General features: G+C 44.0%; 2 protein-coding genes across 2 annotated transcripts in view; one reads left to right on the forward strand and one right to left on the reverse strand.

The window, feature by feature from the left end:
- Positions 1 to 9,949, reverse strand: part of kif18a (kinesin family member 18A) — a 39,959-nt gene extending 30,010 nt beyond the window's left edge. The window contains 6 exon segments of the mRNA XM_042074629.1: positions 3,357 to 3,554; positions 3,984 to 4,094; positions 4,566 to 4,670; positions 5,228 to 5,385; positions 8,708 to 9,071; positions 9,801 to 9,949. Of these exon segments, the coding sequence (XP_041930563.1) occupies positions 3,357 to 3,554; positions 3,984 to 4,094; positions 4,566 to 4,670; positions 5,228 to 5,385; positions 8,708 to 9,026 (891 nt within the window). The 5' untranslated portion in view covers positions 9,027 to 9,071; positions 9,801 to 9,949.
- Positions 9,950 to 10,113: 164 nt separating this feature from the next.
- The window catches only part of mettl15 (methyltransferase like 15), a 103,846-nt gene continuing 90,784 nt past the window's right edge, over positions 10,114 to 23,175 (forward strand). The window contains 2 exon segments of the mRNA XM_042074630.1: positions 10,114 to 10,398; positions 10,795 to 11,074. Coding sequence (XP_041930564.1) covers positions 10,802 to 11,074 — 273 coding nt within the window. The 5' untranslated portion in view covers positions 10,114 to 10,398; positions 10,795 to 10,801.

Consider the following 23,175-nt stretch of genomic DNA (forward strand, 5'->3'; position numbering starts at 1 on the left):
GCCCATTGTAAACGAGGGTGAAAACTTGCCAATTATTACTTTTAAGTCTTTTTTTTTATTTTTACAAGCATTGCAGGAGCTGTGCCCATTAACGCTCACGCTGGTATGGAGCTTACAAGACAAGCTCTAAAAATAACTCAAGGTTCCAGATGTCCCTGGCCAGGTGTGTCCAGACCCTGATGAGAGCCCGCAAAGCAATCTGGGAGATCAAGCAAAAGCTCAAAAGACACCACAAATGCAGATGGTGTGTGTGTGTGTGTGGCAGTCTACATAGGGCATTAGGCAGTTACATTACTACACTCTGGGGGCATGAACATGGGGGGGGGCTCATGAACATGCCCCCACAGTGTAGCGCTGTAGCTGTCTGGCTGCTTTAGCTGCTGGAACTAGCACCACCAGATGGACAAAGAGAGAGAGAGTGCGATAGAGGGTGAGAGAGAGAGGGAGAGAGAGAGAGAGAGAGAGACACAATACAGTCAATCTTACAAGTGGCGCTTCTGTCCTTTAAACGAAAGTTTCACTCGGGTACATTCACAAAAAGACCCTAGGTTGCATTTTGGCGAGAGTTTCGCTTTAAAATAGAGAGAGATAGAGAGGTGTGCTCAGGTGGACTGCAGGTAAGGCGAGATGATTTAGTGAGGCAGGTTAATGTATGCGGCCTGCGTGAACCCAATACCTACAATCCTACTGTGGCGAGGGGCCCCGTGATGGGGAAGGCTGCTCGTCTTACCACGCCAGCCGATACACAGCCACCACAGCGACAGATGTGCAGCACACACGTGCGCCCACACACACCCACAATATCTGCATGCACCTAAAAGCCGAGAATTCCTGCGATTGTTTCTAGAGGTCACCATGTACTGTCGGTACGAAAAAAAAGAAAAAGAAAAGCAAAGAAAAAAAACAGTAAACAATTAGTTCTACCTAGTTCGAGTTGCTGCAGCCAACAGCTAGAGCTACCAGGCGTGCTAAGACCACCATCCTCAGAGAAAAATGTGCCTTTATTTGCCTATTTAGGACCTATGCTAAGTGGTCAGACTCACGCTACACTATCTAGGCTATTTCTACAGGACCTATGCTAAGCGGTCAGGCCCACGCTACACTATCTAGGCTAGTTTTACAGGAGGCCCCATGCTACGTTCCTTGACCTCATCCTACGCTTCTGCAATCCCAGCAGTCCCCAGAACGTAAAGGTGCCACATGTCAAGACCCACCCAGGCTTGTAGATTCCACCATCAAAGACTCCACAAGACCAACAACACCCCCACCACTTTGGCCTACCCCACTAGTTTATATGGCGGATAGTTACACAGAGAAACAAACTGCTGTTGCCAGAAAGATTCGTACTGCAATACGCAACAGTGGCAGCAGTTGCGCTTTGTAGTTACCTCTCAGCTATGCACCCAGAGGAGCTCTAATGGGAAACAGTACAGTGGGTTATGGTGGGGGAAATTAGAACCAGTGGGCCCTGAATACACAGCCTACACACTGTCTCCATCAAATTAGCGCAAACAAACTAAATCTCACGCCGAACATGCAATAAAACCAACCAGGCGAAACTAAATAAGAGGGGAAGAAATATGCAGGGAAAAAAAAAAAGAATCATGAAAAAAAGTGCCAAAAGGCCTTTGGTGACAGATTAAGGCGTTTTATCGCCGTTTATGGCAGATTTAACAGCACTTGTTTTGTGTGCACAATCTGCTGCGGTCACACACTAATGGGATTCCGCCGAAAATTACCCAGCATGCTGTGTTGTGTGAGGCGGCACAGTCTGGATGTAACTCCGACACACACACACACACGCCTGCAGTGCTGCTCAACCGCGAGGGTTGGAGCCAACGGGACCTCACACAGCCTCTGCTACTTTCTCAGCGTGTGTGTGTGTGTGTTTGTGTGTGTGTGTGTGTAAGAGATTTTCTCTCTCCCCACCAACACTGCGTACGACTCCATGTGAGCAGCATAGGTCCCATATCTCCCTGACTATAGTGGTGTGTGCATGTTGTGTGAGAGAGTGTATGAGTGTGTGCGAGTGTATGTGTCTTAAAGTGTGAGTGTGTGTGTGTGGTTAAGACAAGCCACATGTGGAAAGTGACCAATTGTGTGGTAGATTTTCAGACTGCTGCTGCTGCACTGCACGACTGCGAATTTGTTACATAAAAAAAAAAAAAAGTAGTATCTCAACTCTTTGTGGCCCAGCCCCCTTTAAGTCCATCTCAGGACACTTAACCAAGCCCAGTGCTGTGTGGTCTTCATGGGGAAGAGAGGAAGTGGCCTACTTGTCAAAGTCGCCTCTTTTACAGCGTTTCCCAAGTGGGTGGGGATGTGTGTTTAAGTATAGTATAAGTATATTTACTCTTTTGATCCCGTGAGGGAAATTTGGTCTCTGCATTTAACCCAATCCGTGAATTAGTGAGCACACAGTGAGGTGAAGCACACACTAATAACTCTGCAACAACAGCGGCGCTCGGGGAGCAGTGAGGGGTTAGGTGCCTTGCTCAAGGGCACTTCAGCCGTGCCTACTGGTCGGGATTCGAACCTGCAACCCTCCAGGTTAAGTCCGAAGCACTAAGCAGTAGGCAACGGCTGCCCACAAGGAGCATCATGTCACCGATACATTTACATTTATTCATCGTTCAACAGCTTTGGTTGTGCACAGGGGGAACACATCTGCTCTGTTTGTGTTCTGCATTGTGAATTGCTGAAAAACAACACAAGAGAAACACACGCCCAAGCAGTGGTGCTAGTAAGGGTATCATAAACAAAGTTAGTTACTGCTTGTGAACTGAACCAAAGGCATTAGGGTGGTGAGCATCTTGCTCTAAGACAAACCACAGACCAACTGAGGAAACAAGACCCGAGAATTCACACAGAGAACAAACCACACACACACACACACACACACACACACACACACACACACACGCACGCACACACACACACGCACACACAAGGGCCACCCATGGAAGAATTGGACACATCTGTAGGAAATGAGGAATTCAGCATACTCATTTATTTCAATGGCTATGACTATGCTAACTAAATACAAGCATGTGCTAACATCTTCACAAACAAAACTATGAAGAACCATGGCATCAGCTAAAAAACATCATATGACCCATAAGCATATCAAACTAAAAACTATGCTGACTGGGTGTCCTCCTTATACACAACTAAAAGCAGCCTAATGAACGCCAAGGTTTTCTGCACCAAAACAGCCGAATCACTGCTAACCACAACAACCAAACCCCACTGATTGGCCACACCCATGCATGACTGGCAATAGCCTAAAAGGCCATTTACTAACAGACCTGAGGCCAGCCCATCCCAGAGCATGACCTCTGAACCCGCAGGCCTACCTTGGGGTCAGCGAGGGTGTTGATGACGTTGCCCAGTGCCAGCAGCGAGCGGTTGATGTTGGCGCCCTCACGGAGCCGCGCCCCCTTGGCGTTGGTGGCGCTGGCGCGCTCGGAGCCCGCCAGGTCGATCAGGCTCATCTTGGCCACGCGCACGTTGGGGTTCAGGCTGGCCGTCTTGTCCTGCTGTCGCAGGTAGACCTGTGGAGACATGCCAATGTCGTCACAATCAACATGGCCCACAACAAAATAATAACAAATAAATACATATACAACAACATTATACATAAACTAAAAAGTTGGCAGTAAGTTAAGTTTATGGGCATGTTTTCCCCCCTATTATTAAACAGTCAAGTTCTGACCATTAATATTTTTGAGCATAAATGATAAACCCAGTTATGAAGGATGTCTGAGTCATGAGTCTTTAAGTGGTGGCAGATAGGTTATGGAATCCCAAGGCAGCTTGACCCAGTGCATTCCATTGTTCCTGAACAGAATTCAGCAGCAGTTTAGCAGCAATATATTTAACCTAAGGAGAAGGCCTTTCACAAGCCTCTCAAGTTCATTCATATTCACTGCTGTGTCATGGCACTCTGATTGAGGTTTGAGGCTGTGTGCGCGTGTACGTACCTGGAAGACTGCATGGGACCGCGAGGAGGTGGCGTTCATATCTGTAGGGTGCTGGGTTCTATTCTTGTTGCCGTAATCCAGCGCTTCTAAGATGTGCTCCGCAGATTTAGGCTACAAAGAGATAGATAGATAGATACAGGACAGAAAGAGAGAGAAAGAAAGAAAGTGATTGAGCGCACTCATTCATCTCAAAGAGGCTGCTCGTCCACAGCAGCGCACGATAGTGCCAGAATGAGTCATAACCAAGGAAGGACCACACGGATTCAAACATCAACTTCAACTCTCTGCTGCAGACACCAGTCCTACCATTAGCTTCCAAAAATAAATTTAAAATATCCCAATTTTACGTGGGAATTCCTAAATAATATTCAACCAGCACTGACTGAAGTTGTTGCAGGAATTTTCTTATATCGTGAGTAAAACTGTGGTGATTTTGAGAAAATGTTCAATTGTAAGAAATCCTTGAATTGGCAGAATCAATCAGAAGATTGCAAAATCGTGGAGGACTGACAGAAAAACAAACACACATAAGAAAAAGTAGGCACGCACGCACACACACACACCCCGAGTGTAGATCCTTACCTGATGCACTGAGAGTCCCTGCACCACTACTCCTTTGGTGCTGTCCTCCCGTACCGCTAGTGGTCCCGAGTTAGCCATCAGATCACGGATCTGCTCATTATACACCTACATAACACGCACGCACGCACACGCACACACACACAGTAAAAGTAAAAAGAAAATTCAATTATACAAAAAATAAATACATAAATAAAACTTTCATAAGAAAAAAACAACAGAAAACCAACAGTGTGTTGAAATTTGCAAACATTTGGGGCATGTTAGTCTTTCCGTCTTCTCTGTTCCCTGTGAATGTTTGCAAACACTCGCTAACAGTCTGAGAAGGTAATTTTCTACAAACATACAGAGGTGCTGGGTTATTGTTGCGATGGAACGTCTACACAAATATCTGTCAAATCGAATAGTTCAAACAAAAATTGTTCACAATGAACCTCTGTTCAAAAAATTCTGAATGGACCTAAGATCTTTCACAAGGTACTGCAATGAGCCATGAAATGAAGAACCAGTCAAGTGTGTGTATGAGAGGATGAGTGTGAGTGTTTTTTCCCTCACCTCCAGGCAAGGCCAGCTTGGAGTCCTGACCATATAAACACCCAGTGTGTGTGTGTGTGTGTGTGTGTGTGTGTGTGTGTGTGTGTGTGTGTGTGTGTATTGTCTCTCACCTCCAGGTAGGAGAAGGCCAGCTCAAACACCTTCTCGTCCTTCACCTGCTCCATGCGGCTCCACAGCTCCTTCATGGTGAGGTACGTGACGCCCGGGTTGTCCGTGGAGCCCAGCATGGTGTGGGTCTTCCCTGCGCCCGTCGCCCCGTACGCAAACACTGCACAGGGGGCAGAAAACCGGAGCTCAGAAGAGGCAGTGGGACATATACTGTCTGCACCCCTCCTGTCAGCCTGCTAGTGCTGAAGCACTAACGTATGAGTTTGCATTCTGTCAGGGTGGAGCATTATAGGAGGGACTAGGGTGGCAGTTTGAAAGATTAAAAAAAAAAAAAAAAAAGAAAAAAAAAAAGGATTTTGCCACATCACCAAAATTAAACTACTCCCTCTCCCTCACACTCACTCACACACACACACACACACACACTTTAGCATGACCAAGACTGTACTGCTGTTATGGTAACACTGGAACATTTGGGAACATCTGAGTCATTGTGGTTGCCAGTCAGGGATTCACACACACACACACACACACACACACACACACACACACACACACACACACACACACACACACACACACACACACACAGAAAAAGAGTGGTTTTGCTGACCAAATGTGATGACCAGATAATGTCCCCTGGGGACACTGACTAGGAAGAGATCCATGTTCTGCATAACATGAGAACAGCTCAAACATAGATGTTCCTTGGACATCAAACCCACAGCACTAAGTACCAATGTATCTATCCATCTTTGTGTATAATGAACTCTCTGCCTAGACCAGACATGGGTAACATGCGGCCTGCATAGTGCATCAATCTGGCCCACGCCATGCCTTTACAATTTGGTAAAAAATATATATATAAAATAAAAAAAATTATCTGACTCTCGATGATCTGCTACGACATGCAGTGCAACCCTACAGGGTTTTTACTAGCATTGATTTTATTTTTAATCATTTCATGTATTAATACTAGCATCGATTTTATTTTGATTTTTAAAGAATTAAAATATAAAAAGTGTATTATAAAAATTCTTATATTTTGACCTGTATCTCACCACAGCAAGCTCACAGCTCAGTGTTCATGTGTGTGTAGGGCAGACTGTCCTGAATCGGGCAATATAATTGCTATGTTGGAGGGATACTCTGGGGCTGAGCAATTTACAGAAATATTTGCTGTGTGATTTACGGAAATAAATGGCATTTTTTATTTAGTGATGAAAACTGACCTTTCTGCGCTCCATATCTGTGACACGAACTGATCTGACCTGACCCGAGGATGCGTGTTTGCATACACATAGGCACGCAGGCTGTCATAATAATTCTCAACTTTTTACTGCATTGCCATGAGGTGTTTATTTGTTGAACAAATTGGGATGCAATGTGAGCCTTGAATTGGACGCCATGCAGGAATTTGCTAAGATCTCAAAACCGGATTATAAACATGCTTTGCCACAAGAACAGACAAAAACATGGGGTAAGTCCAGCTATATGAAGTTATTATTTTGCTGTCACTTCATCTGTTTTATAACCCAGAAGGATGTACTAGGTATCAAATGATAGCTCTGAGTCTCCTCTTTCATCTGACATGCTTGGCATATCTATACGATCACGGGTCCGCGAGTAATTAAAACGAGAGTAATGGGTGTGCAGCGTTGGTTTGTGTACATGACGTTATTATTTTGCAGTCACTTCGTCTGTTTTTATAAGCTAGAAGGGTCGATAAACATGGTACCAATGGAAAGCCCTGTGACCCCTCTTTCATCTGATATGCTTGCCATATCGATGCGAAGTAATTCAAACGAGAGTAATGGGTGTGCAGGTGAACGCAGAGAAGTATAGACTGTAAATATGATGCAATTTGATTTAATTTCATGATTTTTTTTAATTTTCATACTTGATCGTACAGACAAGTGTGTAGTCTCGTTGGAAAACCCCTTCTGCTCTGTCATGCAATAAAGGGTTCATCTCGCTGCGATGAACAGTTCCGGAGCAATGTAACAGAGAAGAAAGGGTGTGTTTTTTGACGCACTTTGCGTCAATCGGGTTCTAAGGGTTAAATCAGCTGGATATTATAGACATTTGTTTCATTCAGTGATGAAGGTCTCCCTGTGGCAGCTTCAAATTTTCATCAAATTTGTGCCATTTAATGAAACACTGTTTAATGTCAATCGTTCAATGTGTGTACTTTGCCAAACTAACTGTGGCCCTCAGACTAAAACTATTGCTCACGCCTGGACCAGACCCTTGCATTTTTTCATTTTCCATTTTTTTTTTTTAAAGCCTTATCTTTCAGATGGCGCATTGCACTAAGCATTTCACTGCATGTTGTACTTTGTATGATATCGTATGTGACAAATAAAATTTGAATTTGATCTAAACACAAACAAACCGGAGCTAGACCATTTATAAGCTTGACAGTAATAAAAATGTGATTTAAAGATAACATGGCAGTACACCTTGTGTTGTGAGGGTAGCATAAAACTGAGGTTTTAATGGTAATGCCCCAATGATGAGGCAATGATTAATTTCTTAACGGCTGCCTCTTTGACCAGAGAGTTCAGGAGGACCTCTTCTCTCAGTTCAATAGCCGATGGCAATGAGACATGACTGTAGCAAGGAAACACACACACACACACACACACACACACACACACACACACACACACACACACACACACACACACACACACACACTCTCTCTCTCAAACACACCCACTGTTGCCATGTCTCTGAGCAGTAGTCACTCTCTAAGAATGCCAGCTCTGCCGAGCGCTACAGTGTGACCTTGGCAAGCTTGTTTGAAAAGATTCATTCATGGACTCAGCTGATTGTTTGAAAGAAGCAAACAAAAGAGAAACCGAACAGACCTTCGCTACCACATCACCTGCTTCACGTCATCAACTGACACACAACGGGGGAGAGAGAAAAATAAAAAAATAAAGTTAAAAAATATATATTATGCTAAAAAATGAATAGCCTCACACAGCCAGGAGCAGGGCATTCATAAAACAAACACCTCTCTGCTCATGCAGATGAGAAGGCTCACACAAACACCGCATAACAGCGTGACTCATCGAGGGAACACAGTGATGACCCCTATCCACAAAAGAAGTGAAGTCTCTGTCAAACATTACTGGGGGAAAAATGAAGACCTGGCAAATTTGCATGCAATGTGTTTAACAATCTGTCACAGGTAAAGGCCAGAGTCCTCTTTTCTGTCACCTCGGCTGTCAGAGGGACAGGGTGAACTAGCCTTCCAAGGTCCAGCATAAAACAAACTGCCACTGTGATGCAGGGGTCATCCTATGCATTTAATTCTAGGCCCCTAAGAAGGGAGATTTTTTATTGCCGTTAGCTTTACAAGAAGCTCTGAGTGAACATTGTAATGTCAACACTGACATCATTGCCAGAAATATTATTGCAATTAGTTATAACAATCTAGCAGCCAAGCCCACGTAAACACACGCCCTCCTCACCTGTGCAGTTGTACCCATTGAGAACGCCGTCCACGACTCCTTTGGTGGTGTTCTCAAACACTTCCACCTGCTCACTGGTCTCCCCGAAGACGTTATCGAACACGAACTTGAGGTCTTTGTTTGCTCTCTTACGGACGTCTCTGTTGGCTATTTTCTGCCCACGGAAAAACGTCACCTCTTGCTCCTTGGGGTCAAAGATGAGCATGTGGCTGTCCACCACCTGGACCACCCTCTTGAAGCCGGACGTCTGCTCCCGTTCGTTCGGGGGTCGCACACGTACAACCACCTTGACGTGGCTGCACACATCTGGGCCCCCCATCCTGTCTGGTGGCTGTCTTGTAATCTTTCAGAGCAGTGGCGTCAACTGCTCAACAAAGATCAGCTATGATTACTAAAAGGCACGCATGCACAATATGCTAAGTAGTAACGTAAGTTCACATCGGTTGATGCCAATGTACAATCTATCAATCAATCATCACAACCGAGCAGGATGACAGAAATGAAGCTGGTTAAATAACGTTAACCCAGACTGTTGACAACGAAATTACTTTGATCTAATCTCTGCAACTATATTATCATGTATCATAAGTCAGATGCCAAATACCATTAGCACACAATGCAACTAACGTTAGACATATTCAATACAACTACAAAAATGAACAAGACCTTAAGGACATTGGACATTTTACTTCGTCCACGGGCCAACTGGGTTAGGCTCGCTGAATTAGCTAGTGCTAAGTGGCATAGTTGGCTAACATTAGCTACTCAGTGGAAATGTTACATGACAGATTCCCATGGGTTAAATGGCAAACATACCTAACGTTGATATCGATGTGTGCAATGTTTATGAGGAAGTATTGCAAGCACATCGTAAATAATCATAACATGTATGCACACAACATGATCACGATTGACTACAAGCTATAATTGAATAAATACTGGTAGCTAGCTTTTTAGCTGTAAGCTAAGTTCGTGCTTAGTTCTAGGTCCCACACGTCATTGGAAGAACTGTTGGGGCTGTCTGGAGCTTAGCGTCACTCTTACAATATCAAAAAACAGCAAAATTACAGACAAAACAATGAAATCATCATACCTTGACAGAATGTGAAATCACGTTATAGCAGAACTCCACAAATACCTATATTTAAAGTACAATGAAAGCTATCCAGAGAACAGGATGAAATTCTCAGCGCGAAGATTTTCAAACACAAGCCTCTCTCCCGTCGCAATAACAGATTGGACGAGGACAAGGCTGCGTCACATGACGTCAGAACACGTTGATGTACACAGAGCGGGGGATTTCGAAAATGCTAACAGTAAATGTTTTGCAACGGCTAAATGTAATGCTTATTTCGCGTTATGTTTTGAGCAATAAACCCATAAAATAATAAAAACGTATTACTTTCCTATCAATGTCATCTGTTAGAGAGAATGTCGTCGGTCGAAGTCGAATAGCAAAACTGGCTAGTTTCTCTCAAGGCGGAACACAATGTCTGTATCTACCGTTCCGTGTAGGGTTCATTTTGGGGTGTACCGAAGGAGCATGTATTTTACTGTCTAGCATTACCGGTCTGACAGCTGGAGATATGTAGTAAAATACCCTTTTCTCTTTGCGATAAAGAGTCATTTGGAGTCTGAAAATACGCAACGTGCCCTGTGCAGTATTCGTAAAAGTAGCATTCCTCGTAGGAGTAAGTTATCTGTCTGCTCTCCCAAACATTGCACAGGACATCCCCTATGTTTGCTTGCTCGCTAACTTGTTCTCTCTTCCTAGGTTATTCTAATGTCTGAATGTACAAAAAATATTATACTTTACGATCTCAGGCAGAAAGATGTTTGCATAAATGGGGATAGTGGAAATAAACTAACCATGTATCATGAACCACCCCTTCTTTGCTGAACGTTACTATTCCTTTCTTGTTTTAAGACTTCAGTTCCAAACCACATAGACTTATAAGATATTTCCTATTTTGTGGGAAACCAGTACTGGATCTGTTCTGATAGTATACAGCTGATTCTGTTAGCTGATAGCTGTTTGTATACAGTCTAATATGTCAATAACACCACTTTGTGTGCGTGTGTGTAAGGGTTCGGATGTGTCTCCGTGGTAATGGCCTGGTGTGCAGGCTGGCAGGCAGTTTGTGGGCACCAGAATGTCCAGCACCGCCACACCGGCTCTGCTGGAGGAGGTTGTGCTCATTAGCGAGGCTGTGTTCCCACTCGGACCCCCTGGGACTCAGCAGCACCGCTCCAAAGAGGACTGCCGCCACCTCGTCCGCCGGCCCCAGCTCGGGCCAGCAGACTCTGCTGCACACCCCTGTTATGGTTAAAGAAGTGCTAGAAAGCCTCGATCTCCAGCCAGGGCAGGTCAGTGTTTTCACTCTCTCTCTCTCTTTCTCTATCTGTTTTTTTTTCTTGTGGTCTTCTATTTTATCTGTCTCTCAAGCTTGTGTTGCTCTCTAACAATAGACTATTAAAAATAACATTCAATAATTAGGCCTGACCACTGGGGGTTTGTGTACATGTAGTTAGTTTGTGAAAGGTCATGGATATTTAGGCCTAATTAATATCCATGAAAATACAGGGGAACGTTTTGAAATGTCACTGAAAATGGGTGATGGGTGATGGCACACTAAGGGCCATACTCTTTCATGCACTTATGTCAAAATGGTGCGTAACTACGCGATTTTCAGCCTACACACATTCTACCCTTGACTGAAGTTTTTTCCCCGTTATGCACATCAGAATACTTGGCTTGCTTCTTCCCAGTCTTTGACAGAATAAAACATTTCTCGGAGTTGGACAATCCATTCGGATTCGGTTCGTTTCAGAGTCTATTGTGGTTAAGAAGACGGCTTGGCTTTTGAAATACCTGCTGTCGTGGCTCAGTGTCATGGTCATTTGAAACGCCAAACATTCTGAGGTGCTGCCATGGTTATTTAGCTTATGATGATTTTCAGGGTTTGCTGTGCTGTTACATGGTGTTATGAACACTTGCAAGCATCACAGGTCACTAAGGGTTCCTATGCAGGAAAAGACCCTTCCCTGAGGTAGGGGCTGAAAGAGTTATAGGAACTGTGGTTAGAGGAACTTAATTATCCCCACATTGGTCCGGTCCGAACACGAGAAAAAAGGGTTCTAGGAACTGCAAAAATCCCTCCGGTGCGAAAGGGACTTAATCATTGTCCTTTCACCAGAGACTCTGTTAAGCTGCTGTGCTGGTGGTGCCTTGTGCCAGAGCTGATCTGAGTTGCCTCTTCTGCTGGACTGCTAATGCCTGCAGTGTTGCCAACTATTTCAAATGGAAAGTAGCTAAAGCCAGCTCCAAAAGTCGCTAGATGACGTCATACACTAATTTGCATATCAATTACGTCACCAGGTCGTGACACCACCCCCCCCCCAAAAAAAAAAAAAAAAAACCGGTGATGGCCCTTTAATTTCCCTTTACACCTGTTTGCTTTTCTCCTAGGCCTACTCAAATAGGCAACTTTAAGAACCTAATTTAAATATATTTAATTTAATATATATTAGGGTAATTGATACACTTTACACTTCTGTACATCTTGTATGGCTACACCAGAATGAGCATTAAGTGGCTGAAAATCAGTCATTTCCAACCTATTCCCAACTGCTGCATTTGCTTTGCACAGCTTGAAGTCTGAAGCCTACTTTCCTTTGTTGAACGGTGCTGGAAACCGTCTCCCTGTTTCCCTGTCATCGTTGCTCTCGTCTCGTTGACTCTGGTTGTAATCTCACCCGAAGTTGCTGCACCTTCCAATAACGTTGTCTGAGCTGTTAGATCTATAGAACATCTACTTCCGTGGATAACATGGGCTGATACTACATAGGCCAGTCATTACTTTTGTAATCATGGGGCAACGCTTTGGGCGAACTCGATGTACAGTAGGGTAGGCCTAATTCACAAACAAAACAGCGCTGAGACTCTTACACAGCACAGCCGAACTCACTGCTCACTCAGAAGAGTAAAAAGGGACGTTACATGCCATCACATCAGAGTCTCAAAAAGTCTCCAAGAACGCCAGAAAAAGTAGCTAGATTTGTCGCCAGTGGCTTTTCACAAAAAAAGTCGCTTGGGGGGTCTGAAATCTCGCTAAATATGGCGACAAAGTTGCAAAGTTGGCAACACTGAATGCCTGACCAGAGATCATGTGCATTGAGTTTTTGTTGAGCGTCAGATAGATTTGTAGAGGGGAGAAATTACTGTATTTTGACTGGTTTAACTGGACCAGTGCATGTGTGGTGATTTGAGCTGTTTAATTGGCTCCAATGGACTCCTCTGTGAGGGGGTTGACAAGCATGTAGCTGAGCTGTGTGATCCTGATGGCAAACTTCAGTCCAGGCTTCATTTGCTGAATATGACAAAGGCGTGTTTTGTATTGGATTCATTCAAGGGCAGCCGTGGCCTACTGATTTGGGCTTCGGACTTGTAACCGGAGGGTTGCCGGTTCGAACCCCGACCAGTAAGAACGGCTGAAGTGCCCTTGAGCAAGGCACCTAACCCCTCACTGCTCCCCGAGCGCCTCTGCAGCTCATTGCGTCAGGAGTGTGTGCTTAGTGTGTGCTTCACCTCACTGTGTGCTTCACTAATTCACGGATTGGGATAAATGCCAAAATGTATCCAAAATTTAGACCAAATTTACCTCACAGGATCAAAAGAGTATACTTATACTTATACTCTACCAAAGTAAGTATGCCTGTACAATAACTTTGTCTTTATTAGAAACCTGGCTCTCTGGCAGTGATATGTGTTGGATTTCTGTTTGTATCTGTATCTTTCTTGTCTTCCCCCTCCTTATCTCTCCATCTCCCCCCTCCCTCTCTCGTTCCCTCTCTCTCTCCCTCTCTTTCTCTCTCCCCCCCCCCCTCTCTCTAGCCCAGTGTTTCTCAAACTTTTTCAGACCAAGGACCACTTAACAAATAAAAAATAACCTCACTGACCACACCTAGTTAAAAAAAATCAACAGTAGACCTACTTCAACAGTATATTACACAATAGGCCTACTCACAAAACAACCTTGCTTATTGTCATTGCACCTTGCTTATTGTGTCAGAGGATTGATATGACTTAAACCGGTGTAGATTACATAGGCAGTGTTGCAGAACTGTTTGGATTAACATACAAGTCGGTTCAATATTGCAAACAACTCATCTATATTATATTTTACCACGTCTGCTCGCGGGCCACTTGGGATAGCTTGCGGACCATACTATGAGAAACACTGTTCTAGCCCTATGGACTCTGTGCACTAGCTTACTTGGAAGTCGGCAAACCAGTTTCCTGTTCGTTGACATCGCTGTTAACAAGCACCTGAAGAGTAGTGCTTCAGTTGTATCAAAACGTGGGCTCACCGAAAATCCTTCCCTCCTTATTTTGTGCAGCCCCTGCATGTACTGTAGGCTGGCGTTTTTAGAAAGTAGGTGGAAGCTAAAATCACTTTTATAACGACTTGAAGCTGTATTAATATTACCCGAGGTATTTTTTCCAGACTTCTACTGACGTTGTTTGTAATAATTACTGACATGGCGAATTCGTACAGGACTAAAACCCCTGGTAATAATTATTTTACCCCAGGTCTCCATGGAAAAAATGAATCCTGTCCGAATAGGGCATCTCTCTCTCCCTCTTTCCCTCCCTCCCTCTCTCTCCCCCTCCCTCTCTCTCCCTCCCTCCCTCTCTCTCCCTCGGTCTCCCTCCCTCCATTTTTTAAAAGTAGTACCACTCCTTGGGCTTTTCCTCCCTCATGTAGTTGTCCCCTCAGGCTAGCAGCAGCACAGACAGGCTGGGTACTTAACCGCGCCAGCTTCACTTACTGCACAGGAGACCTGTTTAAGTGCAGCGACATGTCTGACCACATTAGCCTCCGTGTTAGCCATCAGGCCTTTTGAACTGCCATCCATTTGTGAATGAGATGGGCTCGTTAGACTGTGTGTGTGTGTGTGTGTGTGTGTGTGTGTGTGTGTGTGTGTGTGTGTTGGTAGCTTCAGTGCTTCCTCATTCAGACATACATCATCCCACCACATTCATACAATTATCACAGATTCCATCTCCACTAAAGCTCTGGCTGGCTTCTATTCGTAAGGAAAGCCATGTTAAAAGCAGCTGAAGAACAACTGGCTGAGTGGCTGGACCTTTGATGAGAACAACTTATTCTTATTGAGTGTCTCTCAAAAATGAAAGGCCTCCAGTCTGGGGTGCTAATACTGAGGAGTAATTTTTGGGAACCACGTGTGCAACGTTTTCATCTTCGGGAGTATTTGCTAATAATGATGGCAGAGTATTGTGAGGAGACTCCTTAGAAACAGCCTCCAGCAGAAGCTGTTTTTTTTTTTGTTTTGGTTTTGTAATTCAGTGGGAGCTACTAGTGACACACCACAGATAGAGCCTAACCCTACCCTTGCTGTAGTGCTGGGGTATGACCAAAAATGTATATAATTTTTTCTTACGGTTTCACGGTATATGACGGTATTTTTTTTTCATGCATAATCAGATGTTCACAGCATTTCCTACAGGTTGAGAGAGGAATTGCTGCAGTACATTGAGTAAGGATGGTCTATTTTACTGTCATGATGTAGAATAACTCCACACTAGTGGTAATGTAGTTTAGCATGGCCCCAGAAAATGATGCTGTTTACAAAGAGCCATTCATGATTCTAATGAAGAATCTAATCAAAATGCAAAGATAATTGCAGTCATAATACAGAACTTTTACTGTGCAAATTACATCTTGTATAAAATCAATACAAAAAGTAGTGCAACTTGCAATAACTATACTTTTTTGAAAATTATACAATTTAAAACTAGATGTACCGCAGAGCGGTACAAAATATGACCGCCGCCCAGTCTAGCACATTTTTTCCACAAAAATAAATCACGCTGAAAGGCCTATATGATTCTAACTGTCTCACTAAATTGCATTATCCACCCTCAATTCTCACTGGTATCTGCTAGACAACAAGTACCAAAACATGATTAGTTCATAGATTTCACATGTAAAATTCATTTTATACAACCCCACCACCATCTTGCCTGTTCATAATTCTGAGAAATTCTTGAATTGTGTGCATGTGTGTGTACACGTTTATGTTTATGTGTGTGGGTGTGTGTGTGTGTGTGCGTGCTTGTGTGTTTGCCTGCGTATGTGTGTTTGTGCATGTGCATGCATGCATACATATGTCTACTCTGTGAGTATGTGTCATACCTATGATTACTGTGAATGTATGTGTGTGCGTGTTATCTGTTTATGCACATGTGTGCACATGGAATGGGTTGACATGGCCCCTTGAGATCAACATACAAAAAAAAAATGGTCCTCCTAAACCTTACGGTTCTCGAGATATTCACAGAAAACTGTGTCTGCCCTACCCTCCTTTCGGGGGGTGCAGTCCAGCGGGGGGGCTACAGATCAAAACGAAAAACTATGGTTCCATGCTATCCATATGGGGTTACATGCCCACCAAGTTTCGTCTACCCCGGTCTTTCAGTGTCCCGGAAATTTGGACACGCGAAAAAGAAAAAAAAAAAAATCTGACTAAACCTATATGACCGCCGCTTCGCTGCGCGGCGGTCATAATAAAACCTCTCTGCTAATATGCTTACTCTGTCAAATAGGCCTATCAGAAACATGCCTTATTGTTATTGTGTGGTTTGCATGATGTTAGTGGTAGGCAAACGTTAACTTCATGTGGATGTGGATGTCTTGTCTATGGTCTTGTTAGCCTGCCATGAGCTTCGGATCGGTTCGCTAGGCAAAACATTAACAAAAAAGTTCGTTTTGGTGCACTGATGAAAGTCAGGATCATTTCTAACTAGCCAGCTAGTATTGCTCAGTTCATGTCTATAACATGCTTTACTTGCTACCTGGATAATTTCAGCGAATATTCTTAAGGTGAGATGAATGATAAGATCATTAAACTTCACTGTGTTCGGTGGGTTGCTAACTAACGACATCACCTACTAGCCAGCTAGTTACAGCTGTTGAACAATCTCAATAGAATTTTCGTCATGGTAAATCCCTTTCAATGCAGTAGAACCTATCCCTTAAAGTTTTTCCTTAACTAAAGAAACAATTTAAGGTATTCTGTGCAACACCCTTAAATAAACCTCTTACCTAAGGAGAAATTAAGCCTTAAGGGTCATACTTCAGGGGAAAAACTTAAGGTGTGTTGTAGGGCTGCACGATATATCTAAAATCTATCGTTATCGCGATATCAATGCTTGCGATAGACATACCGCCAAGATTACTTAATTTTCGAAACATTTTGATACATTTTCTACATTTTTGAATGTCAACATATTTTACCAAACCGATGCTGTCATGCTGCCCGAGAAGCCCGTTGATCCCCTACCAGTTTAGGTGCGCTGTGTTTTAGGTGTTGGTGGGAGCTAAGTCGTGATGGCTGAAGATAGTGGGCAAGGTAGGTTACACTTGGGTGAAGAGGGATTGGTGACTAAAAGGAAAAGCACGTCTGTTATATGGAAATATTTTGGTTTTATGAAGGATGACGTGTTACAAACACAGCGCCAAATGCGTCCTTCTCCACCGTGTTAAAATAAACAATTTCTTAGTTATAGGATCAGAAGACATGTCTTTCACTGTAAAGCTTGTATTTCATGATTTGCGTTTAGCAAAAGCCCCAGACAGCAGCAGAGAGGTAATCAGGATTCGTTATTTGTAAAAGTTGTTTAGCCTACTTCGTTGGACTGTGCGATCGCAGCCCCTTACTTTCACTTTCCGCTGCCCTCGTAGTCTAGCGTGGGATGCGCAGCGTATGAGGTTTTAGATGAGTGACTGCCGCGATATAGCTTAAGTAGCTTTTTTGCTAGGCCCAGCGAAGGCTGGCAATGTGGAATATTCCGCTGGTTGGTGCAAGTGCTCAGATTGGCTGTCTATCCGTCTTTTAGGATGATTTTCCACACAACTTCGATAGCCTAGTCAGTAGGTCTCTTAGCTGTCCACTTTCATCAGGCCATATATAGCCTAGGCTACATAATATTTTATATTTTTTATGTAGAAAATTATACATTTATTTCTGTAATTATACACGGGTTTCTCGTTTACCAAAAACTAGATGCGCGCGCAGCCATGGGGCAGAAGACGCTTGGTGGCCGTCCACAACGTTATAAACTTAACCTAAATAGTCGGCTGCTGTAAGCTACAATCGGAATTTTTTGTATACCCCTGTTGTCTCAATGATATACCATTTCATTTCAGGCTATATTTCAGAGTTTGCCGTTCATTTTCTTTATTAATATAACATTGTATTTTGTCATTTTTGGTGAAGACATGCATTCCATTAGGGATATTGAACATATTGAACATTCTCTAACCATCGTGATTTCGAATTGGTGCAGTTTTCAGCATAACAACTCATTTTATTCTATTCAAGGAGAGCACTGCTCTATGCTGTTCTATGGTGCTTTCTACCTCTTAGTTGCGCACACATGTTTTCATGACGTTGCATAGAAATCCATGTATACATTTATCCCCCCCCCCCCCCCCCAACCCTACAGTCTATGCTAGCAGCAAGTAGAATGGAGATTTTATTATTTTTTTTAAATTAAATATCGCAAGTTATATCGTTATCGCAGTACTCAATAATGTTATCGCATATCGCATGTTTTCCTAATATCGTGCAGCCCTAGTGTGTTGTGTTTACCCTCACTATGCCTCGTAGTCGCACCATGCGTGCGTGTGAAAAAAGTCCCGTCTGAAACACTGTCGCGCGGCGCAGCGTTCCAAACGTTGTGTAATCAAATACACCGGTATGGCGGTATATTAAAAATTCATATCATAACGAAAATACACACCGGTATATGGTGTGAACCGGTATACCGCCCAGCACTACCTTGCTGTATTAATATTGGCTTTGTTTTGGTTTTCTTTCTTGACTTTTTCACAGGGCATGTGTGTGTTTTGTGAAGCGGTGTCTTTGATTTCATCTCTTCTTAACATCTTCAAAGAGAGTGACAAATCAAAGCAAAGTTCACGCTGTCATCCGCATGTCTATGGGCTTTATTAATGGCACTGACTTCAGGAAGACATTACTGAAACAAAGCTTTTGTTGCCTTCCCTAGGGGTAAAGTTGGTCATCCCCATGCCTTGACAAGTGAGAACCAGTATAGCTGTTGTGGATGTAGCATTTGAATATTTTTTGGCATCAACCTCACATCCACTGATTAATGATATAGATCTAAGATGCATAGGGCTATGTATACTTAGTGATATTCTGGGTCAAAGATGAATAAGGTGTTTCAACCAGCCAAAAAATAAAAATAGAAAATGATCTGTTTTCTTGTTTTGATAATGCACACCAAAAATGTTACCTATATTATTAATACACAAAATTATTTTAGTATTTATTTGATGTTTTAATTACAGAAAGCATTTTTTGGAAATGTCTTTCTATATGATGTCTTTGATCCATCTTTAGGTTAGTGCATGCATTGCAAATCAGCACGAGATGGCAGGCAGCGAGGAACTGGGGAGAGTCCCATGCGCTCTAATTTGACCTGAAGGTGACCTGCCAGTCACACACGCCGAATCCATGGTGACATTGATGGACAGATCTCGCTCTGTCAGAACATGCCCCCATGCAGTGATTGGCCGCAAATAGCTGTCCAAGCCCAGCAGCTGAATGGGAAGCATCAAATCAAAACAGAGCAAATGAATGCAATGTGTCTTGAGTACAAAGAATTGTTCAAGCGATTTGTACTTGTCTGAGACAAGTCATGTCTGTCTTCACCTTTATAGGAACCACATGGTTATTAATTTAATTATCTCATTGTTGGGATCACGAGCCAAGTTCTCGCACACACACACACACACACACAGACGTGCTCATTCAGGAAAAGAGAAAAAAAAGCAAAGAAAAGTTTGTTGTCAAACTTTGAGTAGTTTGTTTTTTTCCCCCTTCATTTTTTTCGTGTGTGGTTGCAAGTCATCGCCTCTGTCGCTGTTTTGGGGGAAGTAGCTTAGCTGGAAGGAGCTTGGCTTTCGTTAACGTGTGAGTGCGGACAGATGGGTATGAGTCAAAGGAGCCTTCTGCTGAGGAAGACTGGACCAGGCTGGACCACAGTGCAGCACAGTGGTGTGTGTGTGTGTGTGTGTGTGTGTGTGGGGGGGGGGGGGGTGCAGGCCTTGGAGGATTGGTGTGTATGTATGTGTGTGTGTGTGAGAGAGAGAGCTTGCTTGTGTTTGTGTGTGTGTGCGTGTGTTATGCATGTCTGTGTGAGTGTGTGTGAGTGTGTGTGTGTATGTGTGCACGTCTGTGTGTGTGTGAGCAAGAGCGTGTGTGTGTGTTTGTTTGTGTTTGTCGGGGGGTGCAGGTGTCAGGTCAGTGTGCTGACTCAGCGGACGGATCTGTGATGAAAGCACGGTGTCCGGTGGTGAGTGTTGTCCGGGGGCACCGCTTGCCGCTCGCCTCCCAAACTTGCACCTCTCTGAAAAACTTCACCACCAGACCGCCCATGGGCCAACTGGTGTGAGGGTGACTGCCAAAGCTCCTGTCTAAAATTAACCAAAAAAAAAAAAAAATAGCTGTAGTGCCTCTCTCTCTCTCTCTCTCTCTCTCTCCCTCTCTCCCCAGTCACTGTTCCCTCGTAACATCCACCCTAGTTTGGCTTGTGCAGGTCTTGTACTCTCATCAAGGCAAGTGGCCAATTTTGGTAAGCACGATTCCAATGGGAAAGCAAGTGGTTGAATAAGCATTCAGGTCAACGACTCTTCTACTGCGTTTAGCTGACGTGAATGGGAATGGGAGATACTATATTTTAACTTACTGATGAAAGATCTCTCTCTCTGTAGACACCATTTCTGGAGCTGCTCCTTATTAGGATAAAGACCAAAAAAAACCTAGAAAAAAAGTATTTATTTTTATTTTCTTATTATTTATTCATTTATGCATTTAGCTGACGCTTTTAATTCAAGGTAACTTACAAAGATGGCATCCCGGGAGCAACTTCGGGTTGATTGCCTTGCACAACGGTAGTAGTCGGGAATCAAAGCTACAACTTTCTGGCTCCTGCTTACAAGCAGAGTTCTGCATTGTTGTGTCTGTTTTTGTCTATGTGTGTACGCAACTGCATCACTTAAAGGAACCATATGTAAGATTGTGGCCAAAACTGGTACTGCAATCACTTTCAAAATACTGAAGAGCGGTGTATCCCCTCCCCCTCCCCCCTGACTCGAGGTTGCCAACCCTGATGGCGAAACACTACTGACTTCGTGATTAGTAGATAGGTGGAGGGTGGCGCATCAGGCCAAAACACAACATGACATGACAAAACACAACATCAACATCAGTTGAGGGCTGCAACTTCACTTTTTAAATGACAATATCCTGGCCCGGACTACTGTTGACAGTGATATAAGTATTTGAAATGAACATGATTTCTTAATGTCTAGTGACATATCAGGGCCATTTTATGATTAATTGAAATATTTTTCTTACATACGGTTCCTTTAACACATCGGCCCTGCTAGTAAGATGAGGTGAGGCCGCCCCCCCTCTCCTCTCCTCTCCTCTTGCTCCCTACTCATGCTAAGTAAGGGTTTCACTGACATCTCAATGAGGGTTGTTAGCCTAACACACACACACACAGAGAGAGGCTAGCCTGCACACTCTGAAAGGAGTCATGAGTCAGACTCATGTTTTGATAGGCCATTGTGTAGCAATCACTTTCGCTGCAGTACCGGCTGCTCTATGGGGCCTGATTGGAGCTCAGAGAGAGAGAGAGAGATCGTAGAGAGTGAGAGGGTAATGATAGAGTGAGAGCAAACGCTGCAATTACGCCAAAGTGGGTAAATGCAGGCTTTCAGCATCCCCTCACCTCCCACACACTCACCTTAACTGCTGTATGCACACACACACACACACACACACACGCACGCTCACTTGCTCACTGCACAGAAGTGTGTGTGTGTATGTGGACGATGGAGGATTCCCCCTCACACACCCCCGCCTCTCTCTGTGGTTTCTGGCAGACTGCAGCTGAACAGGGAAGGTTGCGTTTGAGGCCTCTGCTATAAAAACTGCAATTAGTATTCAATCACACCGTCTTTTAACCACACGGCACTTAAGTAGTTTTAATTGGTGGTGTATACATTTTGTGTGAGTTTATGTGCTTCTGGATAGACAGACATGCTATAAGACTAATAGGGTTTGTGACCCGAAACCTTTGAGTTGAGCAAGTTTATGAGAAACACAGGTGTAAACTGATGAAGGGTACCAGTATCAAATGTGACCAGTGATAGTTATCAGAAGGCTACCATTGTGATGCAAAAACCTGTGTGTGTGTATGTGTGTGATAGAATGTGATCAGTGACAAGGGTGCATTAGTGCCAAGGGTTCACCAGGCACTGGTGGTTCAGTTTTTGTATTTCTTCTTTGAGTCTCAATTTCATTGTGTGTGTGTTCCCAGCTGTTCTCTCTCCAGCTGCTAAACCCCCCCCCCCCCCAGCACTCTGCTGTGTAAATCGTCCAGGCTGGGTCGGCCCCATTAGCTGCCAAATTAGCCCTGAAAAGATTACATTTGCTAGCACTGGACATCAGTCCGTTCACCTTGAATAGCAGCTGCGCTTAGCCCAGACCCATAACCACTTTAGCCTAATTATCTTAGTCATCGGGATGCAGTCCTGCCATTTGGCTAATTAAATAATGGCCTGTGTGTGTGCTGTGTGTTTTGTGTGTGTGTGTGTGTGTGTGTGTGTGTGTGTGTGTGTGTGTTAGTTAGAATTCTCAGAGCCTCACAGAATGAAATAGCCGATGCTGGGGTGGTGGTCTGGGCGGGATGCTTTTGTGTGTGTGTGTGTGTGTGTGTTGGTGGGGTGGGCGGTGGAAATGCCGTTCCTCAGCACAGATGGAGAGCGGTTTTGCAACAGGATGAGCAAGCGCGAGGATCCCTCTCACATCAGAGCGAGGGCGGGAGGAATCCGGCCTCCGAAGGTGTTAAACTGTGTGCGTGTGTGTGTGTGTGTTTGTGTGTGCTGCGTTATACTGTTTATCTGGCTAAAGGAGTAATGGCATATCTTTGTGTGGGTGTGTTGTTGAAGATGTGACTGTGTGTCATTCTATGTGTCCGTGTATGTTGCTAAGGGAATTGGACTTTGTGGGTGTGTGTGTGTGTGTGTGTGTGTCAGTCAGTGTGTGTCAGGGCAGCCTGTTTCTCAGTCCGCAAGCTGATGAATATACACACACACACACAAAGATCTCAGGAACGACACCCCACTAAAGACAGGCCCTCTCAAATCTCAATGCTTGAAGTTGGCATTTGGATCTGAATGGCATGTGATTGTGTCATGGTTCTGGTATTTTCTAACAGGTTCTATGAGTGTTCTAGCATGTTCCAATCCCTCTATGGTTCTCCTTAGGTTGGCTGATTATAACGTTGGAGCCTCTTCGCTAGGCTAATGATTGGTAGCGGATGGTTGTAAACTTCTGTTTAGTGT

Source organism: Alosa sapidissima, chromosome 20 (genome assembly GCF_018492685.1).
Source record: "Alosa sapidissima isolate fAloSap1 chromosome 20, fAloSap1.pri, whole genome shotgun sequence".
NCBI classification, from domain to species: domain Eukaryota; kingdom Metazoa; phylum Chordata; class Actinopteri; order Clupeiformes; family Clupeidae; genus Alosa; species Alosa sapidissima.